This window comes from Phacochoerus africanus, chromosome 4, assembly GCF_016906955.1.
Source record: "Phacochoerus africanus isolate WHEZ1 chromosome 4, ROS_Pafr_v1, whole genome shotgun sequence".
NCBI lineage: Eukaryota > Metazoa > Chordata > Mammalia > Artiodactyla > Suidae > Phacochoerus > Phacochoerus africanus.
In genome coordinates this window covers 133,474,210-133,501,808 of record NC_062547.1, presented here as the reverse complement: position 1 = coordinate 133,501,808, position 27,599 = coordinate 133,474,210, and the positions used below count along the sequence as shown (strand labels likewise).

At 38.4% G+C, this 27,599-nt stretch overlaps 1 protein-coding gene across 1 annotated transcript; it reads right to left on the bottom strand.

Annotated features, from left to right (window-relative positions):
* Positions 1–27,599, bottom strand: LYRM7 (LYR motif containing 7). The gene is made up of 5 exons (XM_047778556.1): positions 27,454–27,599; positions 17,909–17,981; positions 15,907–15,977; positions 12,280–12,361; positions 1–208 (listed from the first exon to the last, which is right to left on the bottom strand). Exons 1-5 carry the CDS (start codon positions 27,469–27,471, stop codon positions 138–140), a joined length of 315 nt encoding a protein of 104 aa, XP_047634512.1. The 5' UTR covers positions 27,472–27,599; the 3' UTR covers positions 1–137.

The following is a 27,599-nucleotide window of genomic DNA, read 5'->3' as shown; positions in this document are numbered from 1 at the left end:
TAATCATGAAACTGTATTTTAATTCACTCATTTTCAATATGCCAGTTCAGAGAAATATGTCTGCATTTCTATGACTTGAGCCAGTTACATATTTTAAAATTAAAAACGACAAAGATGTGATTTTACTCTAGAAAAATTCATTGCTTCTGAGTTGGTGCATCACAATATGGCACATTTTCTATAAGAAGGTCTTTCCTAGGGACCAATTCTGAAAGAAAAACAGAAAGAATATTTAATGTCACTAAAGTTAAAATTAAATGCAAATGTACTCATTTCTCCCCAAAATTTCTAACGGTAAAATATCTAGTTTTAAAGTAAATCTAGAGTAAAGTAAAATTCAGCTAAAGCACACTGTCAGTATCAGATTACACATTAATGATAATTGAAACCATTAATTATTTTTACTATCCACTGTATAAAAAGCAAGACTGCTTTCCCAATTTAAAAGATTGCAAATTTTACACAACAATGGTTCTCCGAGTTCCTGCTGTGGCACAATGGGTTAAGAATCAGACTGCAACAGCTCAGGTCATTACAGAGGTGCAAGTTCAATGCCCCAGTGCAGTGAGCTAAAGGATCTGGCGTTGCCACATGTGTGGCACAGGTCACAGCTGTGGCTTGGATTCAATCTCTGGACCGGGAACATCTACAGGCTTCTGGTGCAGCCACTGGGAAAAAAAAAGTGGCTCTCAATGGGAGGTGTTCTGGGTGGTCAATCAACTGAAGAACGCTACTGGAATTTCATGAGCAGGAGCCAGGAATGTGTGGGACAGTCTGTGCCCCACTGAGCGCACCACTGAGAAACACTGTTCAACAACCACAACAAATGATGACGCCTAGGTGAGACTTCCTGCTCTTAAGATACAAAATTTTGAAAAGATACAATTTACTCAAAAACTTTATAAAAGCTTCAGGTCTACTTTTTTCCCCCAATCATTTCCATGTACAAGCAGCCTCAGGCAAACATCCTGACACAGTTTTAAGTATGAAGACTTCTACCCTTTGGCAATGTCTCTATGTCGTCCCATCTCCCTAAACCTTAGCTTAATGTTTTCTGTTTTTTTTTCTTTCTTTTCGTTTTTATAGAGCCGCACCCGTGGCGTATGGAGGTTCCCAGGCTAAGGGTCTAATCAGAGCTATAGCTGCTGGCCTACACCACAGCCACAGCAACGTCAGAGCCAAGCCGTGTCTGTGACCTACACCACAGCTCACCGCAACGCCGGATCCTTAACCCAGTGAGAGAGGTCAGGGATCGAACCTGCAACCTCACAGTTCCCAGTTGGATTCATTTCTGCTGTGCCACCACGGGAACTCCTAACAGACACTTCTTAATTCCATAAAAAAACTATAGGCACCAGTGAGTAAATGCATCCTATATCTGATCTTTGTCTGGCAAATGAGAAAGGCTTGGGGGTACTGACCTTATTCCATATTAGAGCTCAGAGCCCTCTTGCTTTTACTGGCTTTAGTTTTAGTGGCTAGGAGCAGCTGGAATTTTTAAGCCTACAAAGGTTCTAAATTATAGGGCTCTCAATCAATTAAGACTTCAGGATGTAGCAAGAAGTGTCCCTTAGCAAAGGAGTACTTCTTTTCATCTTTGCTTTGCAGACTGACTAGTTTAATCTGCATTAATCCTCTTTGTCAATATTTTGCTGAAAGCAGGAAGAAAGAACTGGTGTACATGGAAACCCTGGTTATGGTCTTTATTGCTGTAGCTGTACTCCCAAGAAACAGTAAGAGGCACTGACCTGATGTCCACCACTACACAACAAGACCCACCAGTTTAAGGCCTGTCAGGTCAGGTCCATGTTAATAATACTCTCCTCTATCCCTGCGTTCCATTCTACTAATTTCACATTTTAGGTTGTATAATTTTCAATATCTCACCCCTGGCAACAACTTCTATAATTCTTAGCTATAAGTAACAAACACCAACTCTGGCTAATTAGGCAGAAAAGGCATTTATTAACAGTTTATTGGTAGAGAGGAAATCAACAAAATAGAGATTCAAAAAACAATGGAAAAAAATCAATAAAACCAAGAGCTGGCTCTTTGAAAAGGTAAGCAAAATGGACAAACCTCTGGCCAGACTCACAAGAAAAGGAGAGAAAAAAACCCAAATAAACAAAATAAGAAATGAAAAAGGAGAAATCACAATGGATACTGCAGAAATACAAAAAACCATGAGAACACTATGAACAATAATATGCCAACAAATCTGACAACCTAGAAGAAATGAACAACTTTCTAGAGACTCACAGCCTGCCAAAACTGAACCAAGAAGAAACAGATCAACTGAACAGACCAACGACTAGAAATGAAATTGAATATGTCATAAAAACACTCCCTACAAATAAAAGTCCAGGACCAGATGGCCTCACAGGTGAATTCTGCCAAACATACAAAGAGGAACTTATACCCATCCTCCTTAAACTTTCCAAAAGGTGGAAGAAGTAACACTCCCAAAGACATTCTATGACATCACCGTGACCCTAATACCAAAACCAGACAAAGATACTACCAAAAAAGAAAATTAAAGGCGCAAAAATTCTCAACAAAATTTTAGAATTTTAGCCAGTTGAATCCAACAACATATGAAAAAGATTATATGCAACAGTTTATTGGTTTAGCACATGGAATTATCGTGAGGGTTTAAAAATCAGGCAGTGTTGAGGCTAAGTTTCCAGGAATAATATCCAAAGCCATACCACAGAACTGGCCTGATGCTGAAAACTGCTGCTGCCTCTGGGGCACTGGAAAAAACGACCACAATTTCTACCCTCATGAAGCACAACACACTATACTTCAGATGTTGCCAGAAACTCAGCTTTACTACATCTGCTCCTGCTACCACACCAATGACACTTCTGGATCAATAACTTGACGCTGCAACCACTAATGCTAACTCTTGCAAGCAAAAGAGAGTCTACGTCAAGCCTCTTAAGTTCATTTCTGAATATGAGCGGTCTCTTGCACCTATGTTAAATATCTGCACCTAAGCTGCAAAAGAAACTGAGGAAAGGAATATTCCAGATTTTATCTTGGGGTTTTAGAACTCATAGAGCTGGAAATTCCTGAAACAAAATGAGGACATCCAACAAGTGGTAAATAACTAGAAAAGCTGTTAAAAATTCATTATTTCCATCCCTTCACACAATTTACCTTATGAGGTAATCTTTGGAATCAAAAGGCAGCCTACAAATGAGTTTTTCTGTATTCACTAATTGCTAACACTTTAATCAGGCCAACCACAGGTGTGTGTTTGTGTGTGTGTGTGTGTGTGTGTGTGTATGTGTTTAATTTAATGGCTGCACCCGAGGCATACAGAAGTTCTTGGGCCAGGGATTGAATCTAAGACAAAGCTGTGACCTATGCTGCAGCTGCAGCAACTGCAGATCCTTTAACCTGCTGTGGTGGGCCAGGGATTGAATCTGTACCTCCACAGAGACCTGAGACACTGCAGTCAGATTCTTAGCCCACTACGCCATGGTGGGAACTCCCACAGGTCTACTTATACACAGTGTACTATTTTTCATTATGATTGTTTTATTGATTTTAAAATCTCTAAGTCTGTTCTCTATATTAGATATCAAAGTACAATAACAACATTAGTTTAGGAAGTTGTCAGATCACAACAAGGAACTACAGAGATCATGATTTATTTCTGGTATTTTAGGCCCCTGAGAAACCTTATCTACTATGGCCATATTAAATACATCATTTAGAAAGTAATTTGTTATGCAAAATTTAAAACTATAGTGAGGTACCACCGCACATCAGTCAGAATGGCCATCATTAAAAAGCCTGCAAATAATAAATGCTGTGGAAACTGTGGAGAAAAGTGAACCCTGCTACACTTTTGTTGGAAATGTGAATTAGTGCAGCTACTATGGAAAAAAGTATGAAGGTTCCTCAAAAAAACTAAAAATAGAGTTGCCATATGATCCAGCAATCTCACGCCTGGGCATATACCATACAAAACTATAATTCGAAAAGATACATGCACCTATGTTCATAGCAGCATTATTTATAATAGCCAAGACATGGAAACAATCTAAGTGTCCAATGAAAAATAACTGAATAAAGAAGATTTTGTACAATACATACAATAGATTATTATTATTCAGCCATTAAAAAACAGGAAATAATGTCATTTGCGGCAACATGGACAGACCTAGAGATTATCCTACTTAGTGAAGTTACGTCAGAAAGAGAAAGACAAATACCATATGGTATCACTTATATGTGGACACAAATCAACATATCTACAAAACAAAACCAGACTCATAAATATAGAGAAAAGACTTGTGGTTACCAAGGGGGAGGGGGGATGGGAGAGAAGAATTGGGAGTTTGGGATTAGCAGAGGCAAACTATTATATACAGGATGGATAAACAACAAGGCCCTACTGTTGCATAACACAGGGAACTACTGTGTGTATAGCACAGGGAACTATATTCGATATCCTGTGATAAACTGTCATGAAAAAGAGTACAAAAAAGAATATACATATGTAGAACTAAGTTGCTTTGCTGTATGGCAGAAATGAATACAACATTGTAAATCAACTATACTTTAATAAAACACTTATTTATTTACTTACATATTGCCACACCCATGGCATGCAGAAATTCTCATGCCAGGGATCAAACCCAAACCACAGAGCCACAGTAGTGACAATGCCAGATCCTTAACCTGCTGAGCCAAGAAGGAACTCCAAAAAAAATTTTTTTAATTGGTAATTTCTTGAAATAAAAATGCTTTAATTCAATTATGGCCCCAAATCAAAATTTAAGACCTAAATAAATAAATAAATAAGTAAAACAGAAGAGAAGGGAACACATCCAAACTCATTTTATGAGGGCAGTATTACCCTAACACTGAAACAAGCACGCTATAAAAAAAAATTAAAGGCCGTTACCCCTGATGAATACAGATGCAAAAACCCTGAGCAAAGTGGTAGCAAACTGAATTAAACAATACATTAAAAGGATAAGACACCATGATTTAAGTGGAATTTATTCCACAGATGCAAAGATTTTTGAAGATCTGCAAATCAATGTGATTTGCACCACATCAATAAAATGAAGGATAAAAACCATATGATCATCTTAGTAGATGCCAAAAAAAAGCATTTGACAAAATCCAACATTGTTTATAATAAAAACCCCTCAACAAAGTGAGTAAAGAGGGAATATATCTCAACATAATAAAGGCCATATATGACAAGCCCACAGCTAACATCATACTCAATGGTGAAAAGCTGAAAGCTTTCCTTACAAGATCAAGAACAAGACAAGGACGCCTACTCACCACTTTTATTCAACATAGTTTTGCAAGCCCTAGCTGGAGCAACTAGGCAAGGAAAAGAAATAAAGGCATTCATGTTGGAAAGAAGTAAGTTGTCACTATTTGAAGATGACATGACTTATATGGAGAAAACTCTTAAGATTCTACCAAAAAAACTGTTAGAATAAATGAATTCAGCAAAGTTGCAGGATACAAAAGTAATATAAAAAAAGTTCCATTTCTATACTCTAATAACGAACTGAATAAGTATCAGAAAGATAAATTAAGGGAAAAGAACCCTATTTACAATTGCATTCAAATGAATAAAATACTTGGGAATAAATTTAACCAGGGAGGTGAAAGACTGGTACCCTGAAAACAATAAAAAACAGTGTTTTTTAATAGTGTTATTAAAATGTTGATACTAATGAAAGCAATCTACACATTCAATGGAATCCTTATGAAAATTTCAATGGTTTTTTTCTGAGAAGTAGAATAAACTATTCTAAAATTTGTGACATGAAACACCCTGCATAGCCAAAGCAATTTTGAGAAAGAAGAAAAAAGCTAGTGATACCATGCTTCCTCATTTCAAACTATACCACAGATCTATAACAATCAAAACAGTATGGTAATGGCATAAAAAACAGACATACAGATCAATGGAAACAGAACAGAGGGTCTAGCAATAACCACCCCCCCCCCACACACACACACATGGTCACTTAATTTACAACAAAGGAGTAAAGCATATGCATGGGAAAAGGACAGTCTCTTCAGTAAATAGTACTAGGAAAATTTGATAGTCACATGTAGAAGCATGAAACCAGACTTCTATCCCATACTATACACAAAAAATTAACTCAAATGGATTAAATATTTGAATATAAGACCTGAAATTATAAAACTCCTACAAGAAAGCATAGGGGAGTAAATTACATAACATCAGTTTTGGTCATAACTTTTTGAACTTAATACCACAAGGAAACATAAGTAAGTAGTACAAAATGAAACTAAAAAGCTTCTGTATAGCAAAAGAAATCACTAATAAAATGAAAAGGAAAAACCATCAACAAAATGAAAAATCATCGATAAAACCTACAAAATGGGAGAAAATATCTACAAATCATTCATCTGACAAAAGCCTAATATCCAAAATATATAAAGAACGCTCATATCCTTATAGAAAAACCACAACAATCTGATTCAAATACACACAGATGATCGGAATAGACACTTTTTCAAAGAAGACAAAAAGATGGCCAACAGGTACATGAAAAGGTACTCAACTACACTAATCATTAAGGAAATGCAAATCAAAACCATTATGAAATACTACCTCATACCTGTTAGAATAGCTATTATCAAAAGAAATATTGGATCTGGTGTTGCTATGACTGTGGCATAGGCCTTGGCTTTGGGGTAGGCCTCAGCTGCAGCTTTGATTGGACCCCTAGCCCGGAAACTTGTATGTGCCACAGGTACAGTCATAAACGAAAAAAAAAAAAAAAAAAGAAACAGTAAGTGTTGGCAAGGAAATAGAAAAAAGGGAAGACTTGCGCACTGTTGGTGGGAATGCAAATTTGTACAGGGGGTTCCTATTGTGACTCAGTGGAAACGAATCTGACTAGTATCCATGAGGATGCAGGTTTGATCCCTGGCCTTACTCAGTGGGTTAAGGATCCAGCATTGCCATGAGCTGGTGTAGACTGCAGACGTGGCTTGGATATTGCTGTGGCTGTGGTGTGGGCCAGTGGCTATATCTCCAATTTAACCCCTAGCCTGGGAACCTCCATAGGGCTCAGGTGTGGCCCTAAAAAGACAAAAAAAAAAAAAAAGAAAGAAAATTTGTATAGGCACTATGGAAAACAGTATGGACGGTCTTCAAAAAATTAAAAAATAGAACTATCATATGATCCAGCAATTCTACTTCTGGGTATTTATTTAAAGAAAATGAAATTGCTATCTCAGAAAAATATCTGCACTCCAATGTTCACAATAGCCAACACATGGAAATAAACTAAGTGTCTAATGATGGATGAATGGATTAAAAAAAAAATGTGTATATACACATAGCCAATGGAATATTATTTGGCCTTAAAAAGGAGAAGGAAATCCTGCCATTTGTGACAATATGGAGGGATCTTCAGGCTTTATACTCAGTGAAGTAAGTCAGACAAATACTATATAATCTCATTTATATATGGTCTCTAAACAACAACAACAACTGGAACTCACAGACACAGAGAACAGATTGATGGTTGGCAGAGTCAGAGTTGGGAGCGTGTGGGTGAAACAGGGGAAACTGGTCAAAAGGTACAAACTTCTAGTTATAAGATATATAAGCCCTGGGGATGTAACTGTAGTCACAGCATGGTGACTACCAGTTAAAAATATTCTGTTGTATATTTGAAAGATGCTGAGAGTAAACCCTAAAAGTTTTCATCACATGAAAAAAATTTATTACTATGTGTGGTCATGGATGTTAACTAAAAACTTACTGTGGTCATCATTTCACTAGGCATACACAGTACTATCACTACAGTCATTTCACTATATATACAACCATTATGCTGAATACCTAAAACTAATACAATGTTGTATGTCAATTACATGCCAATTAAAAATAAATCTTTCAATGGCATGGTTTATAACAGTGTGGCAATCATAGAGGCATACAGGATGTACATAACTTAGAGGACATAAAAATATTTAACTCTGCAGTTACAGAAAGTCACTAAATATATAAAGCATACAAATTCAAGTGAACTTGCACACAAAATTGTTTTCTTTAAGAACCTCTTCCTGGGAGTTCTCTTGTGGAGCAGTGGGTTAAAGATCTAGCAATGTCATTGTAGTAGCTGGGGTTGCTGCTCTGGCATAGGTTCAATCCTGGCCCAAGAACTTTCACAAGCCATGAGTGTGGCCAAAACAAAACAAAAAACACCTCTTCCTTACCCACCTGACTCACCAAATTTTGAGATTTGGAGCTCTGCCTATGTGCCTTAATAGCACCCCTACTCTTTTGTCAAGGGACCCAAAGGACAGTGATTGGACACTGTATTCTCTATCTCCTAAACAGAGATCTAAATTCCCTAAGGACTGACCACTGTTCTATTCTCAGCGCCTAGCATAAGAGGTAGTGAATAAAAGTTTGTTGAGTCAAATTAACTTGCCTTAGAATACAAACTATAAGACAGGTTAAAGCAAAGACAAACAAACTTTTATCTGGAATCTAATACATGGCACGAATAACCGTATCTACAGAAATGAAACTCATGGACATGGAGAACAGACTTGTGGTTGCTGGGGAGAGGGAGTGGGATGGATGGGGGGTATGGGGTTAGTAGAAGCAAACTATTGCATTTGGAGTGGATAAGCACGGAGATCCTGCTGTATAGCACAGGGAACTATAGCCAATCACTTGTGATGGAACATGATGGAGGATAATGTGAGAAGCTGAAGGTGTGTGTGTATATATATATATAAGTGGCTCACTATGCTGTACAACAGAAATTGACAGAACATTATAAATCAAGTATAATTTAAAAAATTTTAAAAATAAAATAAATCTGCTCCAGGACTGAGCACAGAAAAAAAAAAAATTAGCTTCCTAGGGGTTTTTCCCTTCTCTTAGTACTGTTCTTTATTATTTTCAAATTAAAACAAAAAACACCTCATTGACACAACATTGTACATCAACTATAACTTTCAAAAATGGAAAAAATAAAATAAAAACAACGTTAATTTACCATCACATAGCTAACATAAAGCAAACAAAGAATATATTTAACCATTTTTTTCTTCAGCAATATCTGCTCTGTGAAGTATGGAGAAGAATCATGACATAGGCCTCTGAATTTAAAGAGCTCAAATTCTGGGGAGCCTGTTAAATATGCAGATATCCTCTGATTTTCTGCACAAACAAGCTGGCCAGAAATGCCTTCTTCTTCTTCTTTTTTTTTTTTTTTGCCATTTCTTGGGCCGCTCCAGTGGCATATGGAGGTTCCCAGGCTAGGGGTTGAATCGGAGCTGCAGCCACCGGCCTACGCCAGAGCCACAGCAACGCGGGATCCGAGCCGCGTCTGCAACGTACACCACAGCTCACGGGATCGAACTCGCAACCGCATGGTTCTTAGTCGGATTCGTTAACCACTGCGCCACGATGGGAACTCCCAGAAATGCCTTCTGACCTAGAAGCATGCATCTTAAAAAACTTCTTCCACCCACAGAAAGGTTGTGTTTATCCATCATCTTCTATCTTCCCTAGTGCCTCGCCATTCATCTCACCCATGATGGTTTTATTTCTCACCAATATAACACTGCTCTCTGGTGATTTGAGATCCTTTGCTGGTGGCATGAATGCTACAATGGCTGCATTATGGTACATCAAATTCATGACATGAGATTATTTATCAATTTAAAACGAACAAAAAGCACCATGCTATGTGTTCTCTAAATCTTATCTAGATGGGCTGCTGCATGAAATCTTCTAAAAGGATAAAAAGAAAAGGAAGAAAAGAATTTCCCAAAGGTCCAAAGTATTTTGAACCACGGGGGAAAAAAATAATAAAGGTAAACTCTGGATCAGAAAAGGTACTTTTTTCTACAATTAACATTCATTTTGTGCAATTGACATACTTAATACGCATGAATAACTAGAGATAAAACAAGTCAGTGATCAATGAGATAGTCCCTGCCCTCACGGAGTCTAGTATCTAGCATCAGAGAGAGAAATAAAGCACATATACACATCACAAAGATAATGGCAAGTTGGGTAAATACTGTGAAGGAAGATTACAAGGTGCCATGAGAGCATGTGCTTTTATTTTTTTAATGGATTTTATACATTCAGAGGCATGTTCCTATTTTGTCATACATATATGCCGGAGAGGAAGTTAAAAAAACATGGATAATGTTACTCAGAAACTGAGTACTGTTAACACATAGCCCTCAATTCCTGAGTTTTCTTGGTACCATCTACAATCATACATTTGATTACTGTCTACAGACTATATCTTTGATAAAGGCCAACACTGAAACCAGTCGATCAATGTCTATATTAGAAAAAGGGCTTTGACAAATGTCAGTAATCAATAAGTACAGAACAGCAAATTTCAATGTTTCTCTAAGTCACAGTTAGTTATTACTTTTCTAGGGAATACCTATTTCCATTTTGTATAATCTCGCTTCTAAATTAAAGTAACTCTAACCATAGGATAACAGATAAAGAAACAGACTTAGTTTAGGTAGGTGACTAATTTTTTTTTGGCTGTGCCCATGGTATATGGAAGTTCCTAGGCCAGGGATCAAACCTGCACCACAGTAGTGCCCAGAGTCACAGCAGTGATAATGCTGGATTCTTAACCCACTGAGCCACCAGGGAACTCCATAAGTAGGTGAAAAATTATAGGAGAAAAATTGAGAATGTCAGATATACATTTCATTTTATTTCATTTTTTGTCTTTTGTCTTTTTTAGGGCCACACCAGCGGCATATGGAGGTTTTCCATATGCTAGGGGTCGATTCGGAGCTGTCGCTGCTGGCCTAAGCCACAGCCACAGCAATGTGGGATCCGAGCGGTGTTTGTGACCTATACCACAGCTCCCAGCAACGCCAGATCCTTAACCCACTGAGCGAGGCCAGGGATCGAACTCACAACCTCATTGTTCCTAGTCAGATTCATTTCCACTGCATCACCACGGGAACTCCAGATAAATATTTTAAAAATAGCCATATAGGCAATTCTCTGCAATACTACAGATTTGGTTCCAGATCACTAAAACAAAGTACCTCAATAAAGAAAGTCACATGAATTTTTTGGTTTCCCAAAGCATATAAATTATGTTTATACTATACTACAACCTACTAAATGTTACAGCATTATGTCTTAAAAAAATGTATAACCTTATTTAAAAAAAATACTTTATTGGAGTTCCTGTTGTGGCTCAGCAGTAACAAACACAACTAGTATCCATAAGGACATGGGTTTAATACCTGGTCTCTCTCAGTGGGTTGAGGATCTAGCGTTGCCATTAGCTGTTGTGTAGGTGGCAGATGTGGCTTGGATCTGGCATTGCTGTAGCTGTGGCATAGGCTGGCGGCTGCAGCACCAATTTAACACCTAGCCTGGGAATTTCCATAGGCTTCAGGAGTAGCCCTGAAAAGACAGAGAGAGAGAAAAAAAAAAAGGCGTTCCCATCGTGGCTCAGTGGTTAACGAATCCGACTTGGGTTGTGGGTTCAATCCCTGGCCTCCCTCAGTGGGTTACGGATCCTGCATTGATGTGAGCTGTAATGTAGGTCGCAGATGTGGCTCGAATCTGGCGTTGCTGTGGCTGTGGTGTAGGCCGGCAGCTGTGGCTCCAGTTAGACCCCTAGCCTGGGAACCTCCATGTGCCTCAGGTGCGGCCGTAGAAAAGGTACAAAGACAAAAAACAAAAAAGATACAAAAACAACCTTTATTGCTAAAATACGCTAACCATTATCTGAGCCTTCAGCAAGTCACAGTAGCAACATCAAAGATCACTTATCACAGATCATTATAACAAGTATAATAATAATGAAAAAATTTGAAATACTGCAAGAATTACAAAAATGTTACACCAAGACACAAAGTGAGCAAATACTATTGGAAAAATGGTTCAAATAGTCTTGCTTTTTGCAGGGTTGCCACAAACTTTGTTTGTAGAAAATACATTATCTGCAAAATGCTATGTAATGAGGTATGCCACGACTGTCTAACTGTAGTTCTGCAATATAACTGGTGGTTAAGAATAAAAAGAAAAAATAAGTTACTAAGAGAAAAAAACCTAGCAAAACAAAGTTTCATAATCCAGCATTTTAAAATATGGCTTTCCAAATGTGTACAATATATGTGCCCCACTGTCTGGCAAAGTCAAGCTGTTTCACTAATCAGCATTAAAAGCACTATAATTGCTCAATATTTTAAAAAACATTGTAAGCAACATTTTTCTTTCATTTTACTTACTCAGCGTATTGTGGTCTGTGTGAATACCTTGTATAACAGATGTTCTAAGTATCAATTCAACATCAGAACCTATTTTTATTAGCTGTTAAGAAAACAAAGAAAATAACAGATTAAATCCTCCGGGTATTTTTTTCAGCGGTTGACATGAATGCACTGTCTGTGGAAACTATGGGTTTACTACAATGTCTGTAGGTGACACTTGCTTTTAACTTTTTGTAACCACTCCAAGTATACAGAAAGTTCAGACACGTCTATATTTTTACCTTTTACCTATCCATTTCATATTTTGTTCCAAAACAGATTTAGAGTATTTTTTGCTATAATATATATTTTACAATGCCTTTAAAATGTGCAGCTTTTTTTTTTTTTTTTTTTTTTTTTGAGAGGGGTTGAATCTTTCTTTGGCTACTATATAGAAAGTAGATAGGTGGAGTTCCTGTCGTGGCGCAGTGGAAATGAATCCGACTAGGAACCATGAGGTTGCAGGTTCGATCCCTGCCATTGCTCAATGGATTAAAGATTCAGTGTTGCCATGAGCTATGGTGTAGGTCGCAGACGCTTCTCGAATCTGGTGTTGCTGTGGCTGTGACATAGGCCAGCAGCTGTAGCTCTGATTAGACCCCTAGTGTGGGAACCTCTATATGCTATGGGTGCGACACTAAAAAAAAAAGCAGAAAAAAAAGCAAACTGCGACACTAAAAAAAAAACAGAAAAAAAAGCAAACAAAAACCAACCAAATAAAAAACCTTAAAATTATTTAACCAGTAAATATTTTAAAATTTCTCAGTTTTAAATTCTAATATGGTAACTACTGATAAGTATAACACATAAGCAGCACTTTTTGGGGTGTTTGGTTTTTCTGAAAGTAAAGTGGTCTTGAGACCAAAAAGTTTGAGAACTGCTGGTCAAGAGAAAACTTAAGATTCCTCTTGGTGCAAGACTTCATGACCCTCTAATACATAACAATGTAATTATCTAAAAAATACTAGAGTATTTAATATATGCAGAGTTAGAGAAAGTACAAAATATACACTTGTATCTAAAAAAAAATCTAATTTCAAGACTGCTTAAGGTTAGTGCTCTACAAGTGAAATTAATTTGGGAGACCATGGTTCATTTTTCCAGTATAGTTGATATAAACAATTAAAAGTTTTCAAAATTATGACTTCGAAATTGAAAAATAGTCATAGGCATACCTCAGAGATATTGTGGGTTCAGTTCCAGACTACCACAATAAAGCGAGTATCACAATAAAGTAAGTCACATGAATTTTTTGGTTTCCAACTGCATGTAAAAGTTATGTTTATAGTATACAGTAGTCTGTTAAGTGTGCAATAGCGTTATGTCTAAAAAAAAAATCAATATACATAACTTAATTAAAAATACTTTATAGGTGTTCCTGCTGTGGCACAATGAGATCGGCAGTCTCTCAGGAGTGCTGGGACATAGGTTTGATCCCCAATCCAGCAGAGTGGGTTAAGGATCTGGCATTGCTGCGGCTGCAGCATTTTGCAACTGCAGCTTGGATATGATCCTTGGCCTGGGAACTCCATGGACCATGGGGCGGCCAAAAAAGAAGAAACAAAACCCAAAAAACTTTATAGCTAAAAAACGCTAACCAGGAGTTCCCGTCGTGGCGCAGTGGTTAGCGAATCCGACTAGGAACCATGAGGTTGCGGGTTCGGTCCCTGCCCTTGCTCAGTGGGTTAACGATCCGGCGTTGCCGTGAGCTGTGGTGTAGGTTACAGACGCGGCTTGGATCCCGCGTTGCTGTGGCTCTGGTGTAGGCCGGTGGCTACAGCTCCGATTAGACCCCTAGCCTGGGAACCTCCATATGCCGTGGGAGCAGCCCAAAGAGATAGCAAAAAGACAAAAAAAAAAAAAAAAAGAATATATGGATGAAAAGAAAAAAAAAAAAAAACGCTAACCATCATCTGACAACACAGGGTTGCAATAAACCTTCGATTTGTAAAAAAAAAAAAAAAACACAGTGAACTGCAATAAAGTGAAGCACAATAAAATGAGGTATACCTGACCTGTATCATATTGCTAATAATCAGTCTAATGAAGAGCAAAATAGTACAAACTTCCTTATACACTTTTGAACTTCTCAGGGCATGACTTGATTATAATGTCATTTTAACTTCAGCCATGAATAAAAATTACATAGTCCCTGTTTGTCCTCTCATATGCATAAGTGAAATCCTTCCCTTTTTTCTTTTTATTACAGGGATAGAAATACTTAGGCTATCTCATTTTGTCTCAGTTTGACTATTACAGATATTTACTACTTTTCTCTAAGTATAAATGTATTTTGTATCAAAAACTTTTTCAACATGTGGAAATTCTACTAAACATACAGGAATTTCTCTAATTTGTAACTTCCTCTTTACCAAACCAATTCTTGGAACCTTAATTACCTCTGCAAATAATTTTTCATTTTTCAGTTTCTTCCTAAGGGTCCTACACGTATATGAAGTTAGATACAGGAACACTTAGGAAGCAGTGTTCCTTCCTAAGGAATCAATGTATATACGGCATATGATTTTATACAGGAAAAGAATCATCATGCTTTTTTTCAATGAACAAGTTCTGGGAGTACCAAGAAGATCACAGCCTAGTGTTAGCATACTGTCTTTAAGTATGGCAAGTGATTAAATGACATTGCAGAAGCTAAAGCAATGACATTTCATAAACTCAAGCTGGTTAACTTCCACTGTCAAGATAGGAATTAAAAAAAAAAGGAGTTCCCGTTGTGGTGCAGTGGTTAACGAATCCGACTAGGAACCATGAGGTTGCGGGTTCGGTCCCTGCCCTTGCTCAGTGGGTTAACGATTCGGCGTTGCCGTGAACTGTGGTGTAGGTCGCAGACGCGGCTCGGATCCCGCGTTGCTGTGGCTCTGGCGTAGGCCGGTGGCTACAGCTCCGATTGGACCCCTAGCCTGGGAACCTCCATATGCTGCGGAAGCGGCCCAAAGAAATAGCAAAAAGACAAAAAAAAAAAAAAAGTTCTAAAGTTCCCACTGTGGCTCAGTTAGTTAACAGCCTGATATAGTGTCCAAGAGGATATGAGTTTGATCTCTGGCCTCACTCAGTGGGTTAAGGATCTGGCATTACTGTAAGCTGTGGTGTAGGATGCAGATGCAGCTTAGATCTGGTGTTGCTATGGCTGCGCTGTAGGCCTGTAACTGCAGCTCTGATTCAATCCCTAGCCTGGGAACTTTCATATGCAGCAGGTGCAGCTGTAAAAAAGAAAAATTGTCTAGTTGAACTAAATGAGAGGTTTCATCTGTGTAATTCTGAGTGAGTGAGTTACTGCTTAGTTTCAGTCACTTGCCTTAGATGAAGACAGCATTTTTGTGGGTTTTTAGGTTGGCTCAGCTGCATTGCTTTGATCATGGCTACATTCATATTCTTTTCACCAGGCAACTTGCTGGATCATGGGTGTAGGCAGACAACTCTGAGGAAGTGAGCCATACCAAACAAGTGAAAGTTACCTAATTGTGATGGCTTTAGCTATCAAGTAATGGTCTTTATTTCATATAACTCCTCTATTTTTATCATTTCTTCTAGTTGCTGAAAAAATTTATGAGTTTTATTGTAATTAAAAAACTTAAACTACTGTACCTCTTCTATTTTCTTAGGAGAAGTTTCACTTTTATTACATTTGAATTCTTCATTTATCTTTATTCTGGCTGCTAGAAAAAGAAGAAAATGTATACATATATTATTTGCTTTTCTAATTTATAATTCCTGTCCTAACAATTCATATATCATTTATTATATTATACTATATGCTATATACTTAAATCTACTACTTTTCTAGCATAGAAAATATTTTTGCTTCATGTAAAACAAAGTATAAAAATAAGAAATTTATTAAAGAAGTCTCTTGGAGAGCTTCTGATAGGCATGCAAAGCTGTAATGAAACCTACTGTATACTGTCAGCACTCTAATACTTTTGTTTTCTGCTTTTTATTTCCAATGTCATTTGTGAATCTCTAGCTATGAGATTCTAATAAATTCAATTTAATACTGTGTTTCTATATATCTAAGGATTTAAATTAAAATGCCTTTTTTTAAGATGGCAAGACTCAGTTCATACAAGCATGTTAAAACCACACACACGCACACACACATACTTAAAATGAAGATACTGCAGCAAAGAGGATATCTGAATATTTTTGAGTGCTTTGGCTGACAAGAAAAGTTAGTGATAAATAAAACTTTTGTTCGTATAAACCACTGAAGATTTGGCATAGTTACAGCAGCATAATTTAGTGTAAGTGACAAACTGCCTGTATTGCTGCTGTGAACACTTAATGGAACAATTCTTGTGAAGTACTTACTAAATATGCACTGTTAGCTATTCGTATTTCACTTGAAAACATTTAAAGCAACGAAAATATGCTATGTTGATGGAGAATAGCCATAAAACCTTCCTACTATGCTCAATACACTTTAATATGTGAGGTGGCTAAGAGTTTGGGCTTTGGAACAGAGTATTAGGCTAAATCCTAGCTCTACCTCTTACTAAGTATGATGTGGAGCAAATTCTTTCACATTTTGTCAGCTTTTCAGCTGAAAAAACAGAAATTATAATAGTAGCTATCTCATAGGGCTATTATAAGAATTAAATGAGGTATATATATAAAGTACATACAAATATGAGACATATACTTTAATATTCAAGAAATTATTTTTGGTGAATTAGTCTTAAAGTCCTAGGGACAGTGGGGCAATTTACCTAGGTGGCTCTTAAAGAGATTTAGAAGCTCTGAGTTCCAGATAGGTCAGAAACTACTTTGAACAGTGAAATGCTGAAATTGCAATCATTTGTGATAGATTATCTTTCATTGTCACTTCTAGAATGACACAAGGCTTTAACAATATGGTAGTATCTGGTCCTAGAGAATGTGCAAGTTTGATGATATAATAGAGAAATGAATTTCATGGCTTGAATATAAGGTAAGCAATAGAGCATAAGGAAATTTTGATCTTTTTTTCCCGATTCTTTACAAAAACTTGATCTTTAAAAATTTTCTGTTATATCCAGTGTTTTGTGATAGACCATGATGGAAAATGAGAAAAATGATAGCGGATAATGTGAGAAAAAGAATATATATACATGTATGACTGGGTCACTTTGCTGTATAGTAGAAATTGACACAACATTTTAAATCAACTCTAATAAATTTTCTGTAAGTAAATACTTCTCAAATAAGTGTCATGTAAACTAACCTTTATAAAACAGAACATTTGGGGATATATAGTGAAGGTCATCCCCAAGATAGCTCTTGACCACACAGGGTCTCTCTTTTTTTAATTAATTTATTTGTTTTGCTTTTTAGGGCCGATTATGGAGGCTCCCAGGCTAGGGGTCTAATCAGGATCTGAGCCACATCTGCGACCTACACCATAGCTCACAGCAACACCACATCCTTAACCCACCAAGCGAGGCCAGGGATTGAACCCCGTCAGATTTCGTGAAGTTGCAGGTTTGATCCCTGGCCTCGCTCAGTCGGTTAAGGATCTGGCATTGCCGTGAGCTGTAGTGTAGGTTGCAGACGTAGCTTGATAGCCACCAGAAGAACGGACTTGCTCCAAAGGGGCAAAAAGCAAACTTACCTTCTAATGCCCTGGCATCATTTTTAAAAACTTGTTGTCTGGTCCTGTGCAATGTTTTAAAGAGCCGTAAAACCTATAAAGAAAATTAGAATTCAGATCTCAAAAGAGAAAAATTTCACATTTTACATAATTACAAGGATTAAACTGTATTTCTTTTCTGTTTAAACAAACAGAAACAAATAGTTTCTTCAACTATTTTTCAAAATAGCTAGTGAGAACCAGGGCAGGCCAAAATAACTTTCTCATTATAATTTATCTTTAAATTTAAAAAAGGAGCTTTGTGTATTTACACAAGTAATACAAAATTCTTTAAAACAACATGAGGATGGTTAAAAAGTTAATGATCTCCCCTGCCAAAACCAGATTGCTAAAGTAACCAACTTTACCAGTCTAATAAGTATTTGTTCTAATTTTTCTCAACATATTAAGACCTCCATCTGCTCTTAAAGTCGTACACACATACTCATGAATATATTACATCTTAAAAGAGCAGAACGAAGATGTTTCAGACAACTTAGGCAAGTTTAATGTGATACCTCAAAAAGGGAAGTGGAATGTTGAGACTTTTGAATATTCTAAGACTGTTCCACAAAAAAAAAAAAAAAAAAGAGAAAAGAACCTGGCATTTTGGTAGAAGACATATTGTGAAGAGCCTTTAGTGACAGGCTAACGTCACCTCACACTTATTTAAGTCCAAAAAGGTCAATACTGTTCCTCCAATATTGCTCTTTATCCTGTCTTAATTTTAGTTATGGAAAACAATGAGTTTCCCAAGTCAGAAATATTTAGCTCACTCTTTAAACCTACTTTACTCTTCATGTAGAAACTGGAGGACTATTTCTCTAATCTGTATATTCTCCATCACCCAAAACAATTTAAATTTAGGCCTCTCCCTCTCTCTTGCTTAGACTACTTATAATGATTTGTTACTCTCTCATCATTGCCTCCTTTCCCCCAGTCCATTAACCAGATAACAATATCTGAACTTAACAGAGTGTATTCTGTGTACCAGGCATTATTTTGAGTATAAATACAATAGATATATAAAATATATAAAACATAATTTTTTATATTTTTATAAAAATAAAAAGATATATTTTACATATTTTAGAAAAACTTTAACACCAAAGGCAGACACCAAAACAGAAACAGGAAATAGGGAACAGAAAACAAAAATAAAACAAAAGAAAAACTGACCACAATGAACTACCTCAGAAACGGAAATTATTGCAGACATGCAATAACAAGAAAAAAGAAGTTATAGTAAATTTAAAAAGGAAAATTCAGAAAATGCTCCAAATCTTGCGGAGATTAAATGAGTGAGAGCAGATTAAGTTGAGGGAGTTCCCTGGTAGCCTAGTGGTTAAGGTTCTGGCGTTGTCACTGCTGTGGTGCAGGTTTGATACCTGGCCCAGGAACTTCTGTATGCAGCAGGTACAGCCAAAAAAAAAAAAAAAAAAAGTTTAATTTGGGAAAAATTGCCCAGAGAGTAGAATAAAAATTCATAGATACCAACTGAAGGGAGAAAGGATGAGAAAATTCAGAGAGTAGCCCAGATGGCCCAAAAGGGACCCCCACAGGATCTCCAACAAGAGAGAACAGAGAAGATAGAGTCTGTGAAGTGCCCAACACAACACCCGTGCCACAGCACATTATGATGTAAATCCAGCACATTGCTAACAGAAGGAAGAAAATCTTGGGAGTGAAAAAACAGTTCATGTATAAAGGACAGAAAATCTGAATGGCAATACTGTGAGAAGACAATGGTATGACCTCTCGAAGTTTTGAAAAAAATATCCAGCTTAGAACACCACATACAGTCCAACCATATCTAACTACAAGGGCAATCAGACATTTTCAGAAACTCTTATCTGCCATACATCCTTTCTTAGAAAGCTCAAGAAGATTACTGTGCTCCACCAAAACAAGGGGATGAACCACAAAAGAAAAAAAAATGGACCAAGGGAGACAGGTAATCCAACACAGAAGAGGCAGAGATGATGGTGAAGGACAAACACAGGTCAGCATTTGTGCAGCCGGATAGAAAGCAATTAGTCTGGACTACAGCAAAAAGTCAAACTGCTCTGGAAAAGATGATACTAGGAAAAAAATGAAATCAGGCGACCTCAGTTTTGTTTAGAGTTTGGAAATAGATATATAGGAAAATGATAATAGAAATAAGCCAGTTATTAACTTCAAGAATAACTAAGACTTAGAAAAGAAGGGCAATGTAGTCATATTTATATTAGAAGGTTCAGCTGTGGATAACTTTTCTATAGTGATAATATCACACCTGAAAATCGATTCACCAAAATTTGTATACTAAGAAGAATATTGCATAAGGGGAAGTTTAGTCCTCAACTTTCATAGTTAAAAGTCAATAAATATCTCCAAAGAGAAAAAAAAAAGTAGTTTAAACATGTTATTTAAAAACATGGAGGTAAATATCAGAAGTAGCTAAAATGATTAAAAGTGCTTATACCTTGGAAGCTGGGAATATATAGATGGAATTAGATACCTACTGGTTTCTGCATAACACTATTTGACTTCTTAAATTTTACACATTTATCACCTTTATAAAAACAAAAAAAGTTAAATTAATTAATTTATTTAATTTTATGGCCACACTGTGGCATATGGAAATTCAGGGGCCAGTGACTGAATCCAAACCATAGCTGTGGCTACACTGGGTCCTTAACCCATTGTACCAGGCCAGGGATGGAACCTGCACCTCTGCAGGGACCTGAGCTGCTACAGTCAGATTCTTAACCCACTGTGTCATAGTGAGAACTCCTATTTATTTTAAAAAGAGAAAGGCAGGGAGTTCATGTTGTGGCACAATGCAACGAATCCGATTAGGAACCATGAGGTTGTGGAAACGAATCGGATTAGGAACCATGAGGTTGTGGGTTTGATCCCTGGTCTTGCTCAGTGGGTTGAGGATCCAGCGTTGCTGTGAGCTGTGGTTTAGGTCGCAGATGCGGCTCCGATCTGATGTTGCTGTGGCTGTGGTGCACACAGGCTGGTGGCTACAGCTACAGCTCTGATTAGACCCCTAGCCTGAGAACCTCCATATGCTTCGGGTGCAGCCCTACATGACAAAAAGACAATAAATAAATAAAATAAAAGGGGAAAGTACACTACCAAAGAAGAGAAAAGGCAATTCACAGAAGAATTATAAATCATATATCTTATATGGGACCAGTATCAAGAATATACAGAGAATATTTACAAATAAAAAAACTAATTTAAAAATAGGCAAAGGGAGTTCCTGTTGTGGCGCAGTGGAAACGAATCTAACTAGGAACCAGAAGGTTGCGGGTTTGATCCCTGGCCTTGCCCAGTGGGTTAAGGATCCGGTGTTGTCGTGAGCTGTGGTATAGGTCGCAGACACAGTTCAGATACTGTGTTGCTATAGCTATGATGTAGGCCAGCAGCAATAGCTCTGATTCCACCTCTAGCCTGGGAATCTCCATATGCCATGGGTGCAACCCTAAAAAAGGGACACACACAAAAAATTAAAAATTAAAAAAATTTAATAGGCAAAGGATTTGAAGAGATATTTCTGCAAAGAAGATAGACGAATGGCTATTAAGGCCATGAAAAGACACTCAACACAGTTTACCATCTGGGAAATACAAATCTAAATCTCCATGAGATACCACTTCACCCCAGTAGGATGGCTCCAGTCAAAAAAGACAGCCAATAACATCTGTTGGCAAGGGTGTGGAAAAACTGGAATCCTTACACATTGCTGGGTGGGATGTAAAATGGTGCAGCTGCTTTGGCAAATAGTTTGGCAGTTGTTCAAAACGTTAAACACGGAGTTATCATGGGACCCAGCAATTCTATGTCTAAGTATATAACCAAGAGAAATGAAAACACGTGTTCACACAAAAACTTGTACATGAATATTTATAGTACCATTATAAATAATAGTCAAAAAGTAGAAATAACCCAGATCATAAATGGATAAATAAAATATAGTATATTCACAATGTTATGGCTTGAATTACAGAAGACATGTCCAAGTCTTCACCCCAATACATGTAAACGTGACCTTGTTTTGGAAATAGGGTCCTTGGAGATATAAACAAGTTAAGATGAATCATTAGAGTAGGCCCTAATCCAAAATGACTGGTATTCTTTTTGTTTGTTTGTTTGTTTTGGTCTTTTTAGGGCTGCAGATGTGGCATAGACCCCTAGACCCCAGGCTAGGGGTCGAACTGGAGATGCAGATGCCAGCCTACACCGCAGCCACAGCAATGCCAGATCCAAGCCGAATCTATGCCTACAATGCAGCCTGCCAGATCCTTAACTCATTGAGCAGGGCCAGGGATTGAACCTACATCCTCATGGATACTGGTTGTGGTCATAACTGATGAGCCACAATGGAAACTCCATGGTATTCTTTTTTTTTTTTTTTTTTTTTCCCCTTTTTAGCGCCACACCTATGGCATATGGAAGTTCCCTGGCCAGGGGTCGAATTGGAGCTGCAGCTGCCATCCTACACCACAGCAGCACTGAATCTGAGCCACACCTGTGACCTACACCACAGCTTTCGGCAACGTTGGATCCTTAATCCACTGAGTGAGGCCAGGGATTGAACCCTCATCCTCATGGGCTCTAGTTGGGTTCTTAACCCATTGAGCCACAACAGAATAAGACTGGTATTCTTAAAAAAGGAAAATAACATGTGAACAAAGACACACAGAGGAAGACCACCGTGTGAAGCTGGAGGCAGAGACTGCAGTTATGCCACAGTAAGACAAGGAACACTAAGGACTGATGGCCACATCAGAAGCTGGGAAGAAGTGAAGAGTCTACCCAGAGTTTCAAAGGGAGCATGGCTGTAATGTCACATGGACTTCAAACTTCTGCCTCCAGAACTATGAAACAATAAATTTCTATTGTTTTAAGCCACTCAATTTGTGGTAAATTGTTAAACAATTCATAGGCAACTACTGATGATTTTACTACTGGAAAGTGGGGTGCAACTGCAACAAATACCTAAAAATGTGGAAGTGGCTTGGGAATTGAGTAATACATAGAGACTGGGAAAATTTTCAAGTGTTTGACAGTAAAAGCTGAGACTGTATTGAAAAGATTGTTGGTAAAATAGGGACATTAAAGGCAGCAGAACATTATAGAAACCCAGGGAGTTTAATATTCCAAGAGCAGTGTAAGACAGGTTGCATAGGACTAAGTGAGAAGTAAGTAAACCTAATCAATTTACATGCTATTTAGGGGGGAAAAAAAAAGAAAGTGACTCCATCAGTTCAACAACCAATATCCCTACTTTAAGAACTAGTGTAAGAAAAGGAAATATAAGACTGGACACTACAAAACACTTAGAGGAAAATATAGGCAGAACACTCTTTGACATAGATTGTAGCAATATCTTTTTGGATCCACCTCCTAGAGTAATGAAAATAAAAATAAGAATAAACAAATGGTGACTAACTAAACTTATAAGCTTTGCACAGCAAAAGAAACCATTAAAAAGACAAAGATAAACCAATTAATGTGAGAAAATCTCTGCATATGAAACAACAAAGGATTAATCTCCAAAATACACAAACAGCTCATGCAGCTTTCTACCAAAAACAAAACAAAGCAACCCCCCCAAACACCCAACAACCTGATCAAAAAATAGGCAGAAGATCTAAATAGACATTTCTCCAAAGACAGATGGCCAAAAAGCACATGAAAAGATGCTCAACATCACTGATTATTAGAGAAATGCAAATCAAAACCACAATGAAGTATCCCCTCACACCAGTAAGAATGGCCATCATCAAAAAAAGTCTGCAAACAATAAATGCTGGAGGAGGGTAGAGAAAAGGGAACCTTCCTACTATTGGTGGGAATGTAAATTGGTACAAGCACTATGGAGAACAGTATGGAGGTTCCTTAAAAAACTAAAAATAGAACCACAATATGATCAAGCAATCCTACTCCTGCTCATCTATCTGAAGAAAACCATAATTTGAAAAGATAAGTGCACCACAATGTTCACTGCATCACTATTTACAATAGCCAAGGAGAAAAAAAAAACAAAAAAAAAAACAATAGCCAAGGAGTTCCTGTAGTGGCTCAGTGGGTTGAGAACCCTACTAGTATCCATGAGGATGAGGGTTCGACCCCTTGCCTTGCTGAGTGGATCCGAAGTTGCTGTGAGCTGTGGTGTAGGTTGCAGATGTGGCTCAGAACTGGCATTGCTGTGACTGTGTTATAGGCTAACAGCTGCAGCTCCATATACACAATGGACTATTACTCAGTCATAAAAAGAACAAAATAATGCCATTTGCAGCTACATGGAGGGGCCTAGAGATTATTTTATGAAGTAAAGTCAGACAGAGAAAGACAACTATCACGTCTTTCTAGATCACTAATTATGTGGAATCTAATAAAAAAGATACAAAAGAACTTATTCACAAAATAGAAACAGACGAAGATTTCAAAAACAAATTTATGGTCGCTAAAGGAGATACATGGTGGGGAGAGATAAATTAGGTGGTAGGGACACACACACACTACTATATATAAAATAGATAAGCAACAAGTATCTACTGTACAGCACAGGAAAATCTACTCAATACTGTATAAAAACCTATATGTAAAAGAATCTGAAAAGGAATGGATATAGGTACATGAATAACTGACTTACTTTGCTGTACATCTGAAACTAATACAACATTATAAGTCAAATACACTCCTATCAAATTTATTTTAGGAGTTCCTGTCGTGGCGCAGTGGTTAACGAATCCAACTAGGAACCATGAGGTTGCGGGTTCGATCTCTGCCTTTGCTCAGTGGGTTAACAATCCGGCATTGCCGTGAGCTGTGGTGTAGGTTGCAGAAGCGGCTCGGATCACGCGTTGCTGTGGCTCTGGTGTAGGCCGGTGGCTACAGCTCCGATTCGACCCCTAGCCTGGGAACCTCCATATGCTGCGGGAGTGGCCCAAGAAATAGCAAAAAGACAAAAAAAAAAAAAAATTTTAAAAAGAGGAGTTCCCATCATGGCACAGTGGAAATGAATTCAACTAGGAACCATGAGATTGTGGGTTCAATCCCTGGCCTCGCTCAGTGGGTTAAGGATCCAGCATTGTCATGAGCTGTGGTGTAGGTCACAGGCACGGCTCAGATCTGGTTTTGCTATGGCTCTGGCATAGGTCCACAGCTACAGCTCCAATTAGACCCGTAGCCTGGGAACCTCCATCTGCCGGGAATGAGGCCCTCAAAAAAGACAAAAGACCAAAAAAACAAATAGAGAGAGAAGAAAATGTTATTATTGTGTTGGGGCTAATAACACCTTAAAATTTATAAACTTTTATAAAATATATAAAGTTAGGTCACAGACTGTCTTCTCTTTCTCATTTACTTATATCGACTGGACAAATTCAGGCAGTGTATACAGAAAGTCAATTCCTTGTTTTGTTTTTTGTTTTTTAGGGCTGCACCGGTGGCATATTGAAGTTCCAAGACTAGGGGTTGAATCGGAGCCACAGCTGCTGGCCTATGCCACAGCCACGTGGGATTCAAGCCCTGTCTGTGACCTACACCACAGTTGATAGCAATGCCAGATCCCCGACTCACTGAGTGAGACCAAGGATGGAACCCCCATACTCATGGATACTGGTGGATTTGTTTCAGATGTGTCACAACGGGAACTCCAGAAAGTCAATTCTTTTTTTTTTCTTTTTGCCATTTCTGGGGCGCTCCCGCAGCATATGGAGGTTCCCAGGCTAGGGGTCGAATCGGAGCAGTAGCTGCCAGCCTACGCCAGAGCCACAGCAACGCGTGATCCGAGCCGCTTCTGCAACCTACACCACAGCTCACGGCAATGCCGGATCGTTAACCCACTGAGCAAAGGCAGAGATCGAACCCGCAACCTCATGGTTCCTAGTTGGATTCGTTAACCACTGTGCCACGATGGGAACTCCGAGAAGGTCAATTCTTTATAGTCAGATCAGTTTGATTCTAACACTACTACTTATTCTAAGCTTAGACAAATTTCTCAGTATTTTTTCCTTTCTTTTTTTTTGTTGCATAATGAGCTGATTTTAAGGGTGAGTGATATAATTTCTGTACTAGGTTTCTCTTTAGCTGGTTATTACTTACCTCTCTCTTCTAAGTCTGGGTTATATGCCCCTCCTGAGTACATGCACAGCACTGGCAGTTACTACTCTGTAGAGTAATTAATTGCTGTTATCCCTTTACTTCTTCAAAGGCTGCTCAGTCACCTTTGTAGCTTCCACAGTTAGCACAAGTGTTTTCTACACATGGTAGTTCTCGCTAAAAGTGTTTTTGGAATGAATCCTATTTAATTTCATTTACATTCAAGTTTTACAACTTTCCACTTCCAGTACTGTTTATATACTTCATTTTCCCCGGCAGGGATGGATCCTGTGTCCCAACAACGCCAGATGTTTAACCCTGGATAGTTAACTGGTGTGTTACAAGGGAACGCCTGCATTTTCAATCGAAAGCACTCACCACACTTGTAATTAAGTAACTGTTTCAAACCTCTCTACCTGCTAGACTTCTGCATGAAGGCAAAGGTGGTCTGTTTTTTGTTGCATCGGCTATGCCTAGATATTGCAGACTAAATGCTGGCTGTTACGTGCTACTAATGGCTACTATGGACATTCAACAATTTTTTTTGAATAAAAAACCCTTTACAATTCTTTCTATTGGAGCTGTGAGGCTTATTAAAAAGTGCTAAGAACACTGAGTTCGATAGTAGAGGAGGTACTGTTTGGTGACTCCCTACTATTCACCAATCATAAGCATTGCTTTTCCTCACTATATTGGAACAGGCCATAGCTTTTTTTCCATTCCTATATTTCAACCAGCGACAGTGACAGGTCTTAGGTGGCCATGCTTATAATACTTAAGGTTGGGGATGGCTGGTCCCAGAGAACTGTACACCGGCCAGGAACGCGCATCAGCTTGACAATAAATGAATCTGAGATCAGGTCTTCAGGGATGTAATCCCTACCCTGCAGGGGCCATCACTTCCCAAGCTCGTTCAGAGCACCCAGGAATCGCAGGTCTCTGCTCTATCTCGCTTAGTGATTCTGGCCAGGAATTTTGCGGGGATTCGGTTTACCTGGTTCCTAAACGACTCTGCACCTTCTGGTTATCTGACAGAAGCTTTCACCTCATAGGGTGGATACGGCGCAGAACTGCCTTTGGGGTCTTGTACATTTCCCAAGGATGGAAAATGGGTCCCAGACACAAACACTCGCCGTGGACATGGAACCGGGGCAGAACTCAAGTTGAGGGCTTGCACCACGGATAAACATTTAGCATCCCAGTAGACTATGAAGTAGGACTACCAGCACCGCACTCCCTCCTCCACACCTGCAAAATTTCTCGACTACCCTTCAGGGTTGGTCATGGGCTCCTCAGGTATAACGGCCACATCCTCCGTGGAAGGTCCTGAACCCCTGCTACAGAGACTCCCGACTACGTTCACAAGGCCGAGCTCTTACCCTCCCCGTCGGCATCACACCCAACCCCTCCCGGGTCCCTGTCACCTTGGCGGCCTGACCCATGGCTCTCCTCACCGCCGCGGCTGCTTCTCCAGCAGTCGAGTAGCCCCGCCTCTTGGCAACCAATCAACGCCTGGCGTGGACTGTCCAACCCCAAGCCCCTCCACCATAGCCACGTCCCTAACGCGCCA

Bases quoted from the DNA above. Each gene is read 5' to 3' on its own strand.
- LYRM7 (XM_047778556.1), bottom strand. The intron at 15,978-17,908 runs GTAAGTTTGCTT...TTCTTTTTCTAG, and splicing joins TGATGCCAGGGCATTAGAAG to CAGCCAGAATAAAGATAAAT. The intron at 12,362-15,906 runs GTACAGTAGTTT...TTTTCTTAACAG, and splicing joins CTCCTAAGAAAATAGAAGAG to CTAATAAAAATAGGTTCTGA.